The sequence below is a fragment of the Morus notabilis genome, unplaced genomic scaffold (assembly GCF_000414095.1).
Source record: "Morus notabilis unplaced genomic scaffold, ASM41409v2 Scaffold337, whole genome shotgun sequence".
In the NCBI taxonomy this organism is placed as follows: Eukaryota; Viridiplantae; Streptophyta; class Magnoliopsida; order Rosales; family Moraceae; genus Morus; species Morus notabilis.
Window position 1 is genome coordinate 508,491 of NW_010359286.1, and position 7,475 is coordinate 515,965.

The window sequence follows — 7,475 nt, forward strand, 5'->3', positions numbered from 1 at the left end:
GGTTAACTGTAAGCTAGGGCAAAGCTAGTTCTTAATTTGTTGTGTTTAATGAGATATGCCAACAATTTTAATGTATTTATATACAAGCTATAAAATATGCGTATTGAGTTGGGTGCACGAGTTAGGTAGTAAAGTCTTAGAATGAAGGGTATAAAAGTAAAACCAACACGTAGATATAACCGGGTTTCTTTTTGAAAATTGACATCAATGTTTTCCCCCTGTTACATTTGATTACAACATAAATAATATTTTGGGTAAAATTTAAATAATTGTTGAAATATATCCTCATTATCCAAAACAGAATACTAAAATTTAACTACCCGACAAACTTTAAAGCTTTTATTTTTATTTTTATTTTTATTTCAAAGACGTAGTTGTCCATTTATTTTACCTTAACTCGTTCCTTTCGAAATATTAATGATTCCATTATCATGAAATGTGATTTCAATTTCTTAGTTTAGTTGGATTCTTAATGATTAATTTTACTGTTTCACTCATTTTTTTATATAAGTAAAACATTTTTTAAGGAGAGAGAGAGAGAGAGAGAGAGAGAGAACGTCCAATACAAGCCTAATTCATAAAAGATCTAGCAAAGAAAAATATAATATAATTGCACTAAATGTTTTATCTATCTTTACGATCTAACAAAATAAACACATATAAAAGAAGAAATAAGATTATTTCTTCAACTTAAAGCTCTTTCTACTAGGGCCTTTAAGTTTTATGAGAATTTTTCTTCTTATATAGGACTTGTATCTCATGTTTTCCTTAGAATATCTAATTCTTCTAATTAGTCATCCCAACATCTCGTGAATACAATATCCTTTCTTTCTTTCTTTTTTCCCTAATTAAGCAATTATGCCATTGTTGATCGGAAACATATTTTTCGCTTCTGGATTTTGATCTTAGAGAGGATCAAAATAACATTATATCTGACCAATCAGCAAATAAATTTATCTCTAATTAGGAGATATCCGATAGCAATCAGTCACTATATGTTCAATTGGCTTTCAAATGAGAAGAAAATAAAAGCAAGTACTTTTCATATTATATAGAAATGAAGAAATCAATTCTACCTTTTTTAATTAATATGTATCAGGAAAGCTCACGTCAAAAGATAAATCAATCTCCAAAGTTGTACGATCTATCTTCAAGGAAACGGTCTAATTACACCTTTACCAATATTTGTAATAATTTAACAATATCTGTAAAAATCAATAAGTTTTACATTGAGTGTTGGTAAATTTCTATCTATGTATATACAGAGATTAAAACATTCCTTACCAAAGTCCTTAATTTCTCGCAAAAGAATCGAGGTGTATTAATTGTATTAATCTAAATTATAAGTTTATTAGTACACTAGTCCGACATAGTCTATTAATTGTATTAATCTAAATGACAAGTTTTAAACTAACACTTGTTATTTTATTACAAATTCAGGCCTCATTCGCTTCGCGGATTCGAGTTTTCAATTCGAACTGAGATGTGACTTTTCCTGAGAGCTTTTAACTATAACAGAAAAAGTTAGATGTGATATTTTCTAAGAGTTTTTAACCGTAGAAACTTAAAATTAAAAACTTGAATCGGTGAAATGAACGATGCCTTAATATATTTATTATGTCACGTGTTAGCATGTGTAATTTACTAATTCAATATGTTATTATCGTCACATCTTGTCATCAGTCATGGTGTGTTCTTTTTTTACAACTAAAGTCACAACTCAAATTTTTTTATGTAGGAAAAAATACTGTAAGAAAAAAGTAAAATTTAAACTTTGATAAAGAGAAAATATTATAATAAAAGAACTTGAGTTATAAGTTGTAAAAAAAATAAAGCCTAAAGACTTTCACGTGCTAAATAAAGAATATTATATTTCGGCATGCAATTCTTATACATTACGATTTTACATATAATAATGCTGCCATGCATGTGGTTGTCTTGGGATATGTGTAATGAAAGTTGTTGGGCACGTGTTAGGGAGGGAAAGGGTCATTCTAGTTAATGTTAGTTACACATCTAATATTACAATGTGTTTAGAGGGCTAAAGGGTAATTCTCTACGTATTGACTATAGAAATCGAATAAAGATAATTTTTTAAAAAAGGAATTGTTGGATGCTTGAACGATATTGTGACACTTTACAGTTATTAGTGTCACCTTTTGGAAAGTAGCTAGAGTTTACTACTAAAGTGTATTGCATGTAACATTTTTTATTGTGATATAAACATGGATAATAAATAAATTTGTATTTTAGGGAATTTATTGGCTCAGTTACCATTTGCTCAGAACCATATTATATTGTATATTAGAAGGGTAATTATGTTATTATGAGTTCTGATTTTTCTACTCATAATATATTCTAAAATTTTTGTTTGTGACATGATAATGAAAAAAGTGACTCAACACAATGATTTGTATATGCTCAATGTAATTTGGTGAAAATGAAAGGAACAAAAACCGTTAATAAAGGCACCAGAATGTTAATGATCAGTATACTTATAAGATAAGAAAAGTAACATTTGTCACTCTCTTTAGGGGAAAAAAACAAAGCAAAAATTAAATTAAATTAAAGTAATAAATTCTACAAGTGCTAATGATCATCATGCTAGTAAAATTATACTATTTAATCAAAACAAAATCCACACATCATCATAATTGAAAATAAATAACACTACTCTAATACACATCAGAAATGCTTAGGTTACCTAAACCGAAATAGATGGCAACCAGCTAAAGTAGACTTTGTTTAGGTATAATTTTACGTTATGTTCATGGTGTGGATATATAGTAATGAATAATCATTTTTGAATGGCACTATTATATGGTACAGAACGAATCAAATAATACGGAGCACCTTCAGAGCAAAATAATAATAATAACAGTAATAATGATAATAATGATAATAATAATAATAATAATAATAATAATAATAATGATAATAATAGTGATAATAATAGTGATAATAATAGTGATAATAATAGTGATAAACAAAGGACCTATTCTATTTTTTTTTAATTTCCTCTAAATAGTATATTGATTTTTTTAATAGATAGCAGCCAACTTTCTTGTTAGACTAGATTTAGAGGCAAACTAGAGTGCCCTTAAACGCGTTAGTTCCGGTCACATTTTATCAAACATTGTGTGCGAATGTGCTGATGAATCCAGCACTTTTCTGGATATATACCGAATTTAAGACCACACACACACACATATATAGACACACACATACTTAGAAAGTAATCACTGTACTACAATTAAATTTGTTAGAGGGCCAATGATTGAATTTGAAGGATGACGTCAGTAACGCATAAGTAATGAAATAAATTAATAAAAGAAATAGGAATACAGAGATTTTATAGTGGTTCCCTGAAGGGTACGTCCACCGTAGGGTCTTCGATAGTTTCATTATGACTAAAGAAGATGATTACTAAGGTTCTCTCCATGAATACAAAGAGAAACAATATGAGAAAAATACTGAAAAGTATGTAAAAAGAGAGAAAATATACTTGCAGGGGTGAAAGCATGTGTAGGAATGCGTGAACCCCTGTCTTGGATGCCTATTGTATGAATTTATAGGCTCTTGGTAGCTAAAAATAAGCATTTGCGTAGTTTCTTGTTTAACTTTTGATTATGATCCTCTAGGAAATCTTTCCTTGCAGGGATGATGCTTAGAGATCAAGCAGGTGGGATGATTAACTTTCTCATTTGCTTTTTTAGACGTGATCCCTTTGTTTAATACTGAATACTCTTACTGGAGATGTGATCTTCGTACTTAATTCTCATATGCTGAGTTGACATGTTTGTTTGACTGCTCATCTGGCGAGCCGTTGGATTGGTCGTTCAGGCAGGGACCGCGCGAGGATATAGAATAGTATTTTGTCACTTATGCAAGTTAGATTATAGGTTTCCATTAAAAAAAAGAAAAAGGAAGAAAATGATAACGGACAATATTAATCATTAGAGTTAATCACATTAAGTCTCTAAATTTTACCTTCAACTCCGCTATAATCCTCGAGTAACCTTAATGATCATGAATCACAAAATTCTTACAATGTTAGATGTATAATTCAGTGCGTGATACTTGCAGCTCATGTGATTAGAAAGGTGCTAAGATAGAACTAAAATCACTTGCTTAGTACTAATGGATGTACTTTTGGAGCTCAAACCCTGAATTCAAATGCAAGAATGACGGTTATCCGCATAGAATAAAAACGAACAGAAAGTCTGGTGACTGATATATGTAGACTTTGAAAAGAATAATGCTTGCGATACCAATTTTAATTTTAACTGCATACCAACTCATGAAGTATATATCAAGTTCTATTGGTAAAGTTGCATACCAATAAAATTATGAACAATTAATGAGTTGGTAAAAAAAGTTGGGATTAATTAGAGTTGGTGTCCTTAATATTATTCGTTTGAAAATATATGAAGAAATGTGCTGGCACTTTATAAAATTGAGCGTGTTTAACGTTTCTTAAGGCATAATTTGGTATTTATGTACTTTTAATAGAAGAATCACTTTCATATGAAGCAAAGGTAGGAGTAGAAGTAGAATTTAAAAGTTTTAAATACAACTTCTCAATATAACTTAAAAATGTACATTGGTTTTTAGTGTGATTGCATCTTTTTGTGCATGGCGCTTTTACGGTCTAAATTGATAACGGTATCTCTAAGTCAAAAACATAAATCTTATAATAGCATTTTGTATTATTGACGAGTATTCTAAGAAATAAATAATGTGCAAATCGAATACACAACTAATTAGGAATCGGAGTTGAGTACATGAACTTTAAATCTTATGAATATCGCGGTAACTACTATACATATTTGCTCTAGCATATATAGATAAGATAGATAATGTTTTGTGAAAATTAACAAATTAATTAAAGAAGTGGCAGTTCTTCATTATTATTAATATTACACTAGTAGTACCTACTAATCACCAGCTTTCTGAGACATAATTAACATGTATACACTTTAATTAATACAAATTATTTGGGATTTCAACCCTCTACATCTTGTCGTGGTGTGAACTCAACACCAGAAAAGTTATTGATCTACATTAAGCATAGATAAAATACATATTCTATTGAGCAAAATAACAAAGTAATGAAAGAAATGGTAGCATTGCTGCATTATTAATGTATTAACGAGGGAAATTAAAGGAATAGGTATGAATGTTAATCATTGGGGAAGCTTGTTGAGCTTGCAGTAGGCATAGTCTTTGAACATCTTAGACTTGTATTTTGGAGGATTTTGGTCGTTGAGAAGCTGGGGTATGGGTCCCACCACAAACTCCGGTGGTGGCTCTAAGAATACAGGCCATGACATTCTTGCCTTCTCTTTATTCACTGTGGTTCTGTGCAATACGCTCTTGTAATACCCATTGCTTGCAACCTGCGCATGCAATTCTCATGCAATTAGTTCATATATATATATATATATATATATATGTATGTTCTATTTATAGTTTACTTCTTTCTTATATCCATTGAAAAAAATATATATCATAAATAGCTTTACATTTTTCTCTCTTTCCGTTTAGTATTCAACGTCACACACTCATGAATAAAGGTGGCGGCGACTCTCTATAATTAATTGTGGTGCTCAACGCCACAATTAAAAAAAAAAAATCATAGTTTAGCACCTAGTACGTACCTCAATCTGATCACCCATGTGTACGATAATGGCATTGGGGACGTACTTGGCGTCGATCCAGTGATTATCTTTGAGAACTTGAAGACCGGGAACCTCATTAGGAACCAAAATTGTGAGCGTCGACATATCAGTGTGTTCGAGAACTCCGAATGTTAGATCCGGCCTCGGACACGGCGGATAGTAATTGATCTTCAGCATGTACTCAAGCTCTTCCCCTCCGAATGCCTCTTTCATAGCGTCCGCTTCCAACCCTAACCCTAGCGATAGACTCCTGAACACCTTATCTGCGAACCCTCTCACATGCGTCCCGTACTCCTCGTTCACCTCTCTAACAATAACATAAAGATCAGCGATGATTTCTTAACATTTATCTTCACGTAAATAATTAGTAATGCCAATCTCAGGTAGGGGATAAAACGTATTTAGGTACAATTACGTCAAGCCATAGTTTTATAGTGAGTTTTTTTTTTCCCCTAATTTAGATTAGAACCATATAATATTAGAAAATTACAAATACGCCCCTGCACGGCGTGTATATATTTGTGCATGAATGGAGATATCAAAAAGTTAGCATGGATATATATATATATATATATATATATATGGATCATATATGTGCATGTAGAGAATGATGTAAACCTGTAAGAGGGAGGGTTTTTGGGCCAAAATTGATAGTTAATGCGAGAGGGAGGCCATATCCTGTGGAAGAGATGATCACCCCATGGTTTCTTTCCATTCACGATCTTTTGGTGTTTGGTGCCGTAGCCTTCTATGGACTTGGCATCCTCCGGCTTGGCGTAAACCTCCTTCTCCTCCTGCGGGAGCCCGAAAAACTCGGTCCCCGCCTCCTGCAGCCTCCGTATGACCTCGGTAGGGATGCCATGGTTCACCGCCTGAAAGAAACCCCACTCTCTGCTCGCCTCCGCAATGCGGCAGACTAGGTTTTCCTCGTCTGGATCACTGAGATCGATGACGGGGATCTCGGGGATTGGGCCGCGGAATGTGGTGGCAACGGGCTGCTCGGTCTCGGGCATTACGAACTCCGCGGGGATTGTGTGGGAGCTTAAGGAAGCAATGACTTGGACTCTCTCAACCTCCATGGCTACCAATAAGTTAAAGCTAGTTATTTGTTGTATATTTGTAGAATGCTAACGCTTGTTATGTGTTTTAATGAGAAATGCTAACGCTTGTTATCTATTTATATACAAACTATGAAAACGCGTTATTGAGTTTGGTAAGAGAGTTGGGTGCAAAATTCTTAGAATGACGGGTATAAAAGTAAAACCAACTGTAGATTCAATCACATTTTAAGATTAGATATTACCAGGTCAGCTCTATATAATATTTCTCTTCAGCTTTTAGGTCGACAAAAAAGAAACAATTTGTAGCCCCCTTTCCTTCCCCTTTCATATGTAAATGGTAGAAATATGACTAAAGACTAGTTTTTTGGGGTCATAATTGACCCAAGAAGATATAAATAAATAAATATATATATATATATATACATGTCTATGCATGCAATATATGAATATATACAACTTTACAACATATATTTGTATCAATTTAATATCTTGTATTACATTTAGATGAATCTTTTTTCCTCGTTCTTCTTGATTTGTTTTAAAAATTACATCAAAGTTTTGCCCCCTTGATTACGACATTGGTGCGACAAATAATAATTAGGGCAAAATTTAACACTTGATAAAAAAAAAATCCTAATTACCGGAATTGATTTCTTAAAGAGACCAGCTTGATGCTGGAAAATTGAACAATTAGAAGAGGTCATTCAAACATTTACGGTTTCAGAGTTGGCTA

At 32.4% G+C, this 7,475-nt stretch overlaps 1 protein-coding gene across 1 annotated transcript; it reads right to left on the reverse strand.

The window, feature by feature from the left end:
• Window positions 1–4,953: 4,953 nt before the first annotated feature.
• Window positions 4,954–6,814, reverse strand: LOC21406497 (flavonol synthase/flavanone 3-hydroxylase). The gene is made up of 3 exons (XM_010094062.2): window positions 6,300–6,814; window positions 5,661–5,988; window positions 4,954–5,399 (listed from the first exon to the last, which is right to left on the reverse strand). Exons 1-3 carry the CDS (start codon window positions 6,758–6,760, stop codon window positions 5,187–5,189), a joined length of 1,002 nt encoding a protein of 333 aa, XP_010092364.1. The 5' UTR covers window positions 6,761–6,814; the 3' UTR covers window positions 4,954–5,186.
• Window positions 6,815–7,475: the final 661 nt, after the last annotated feature.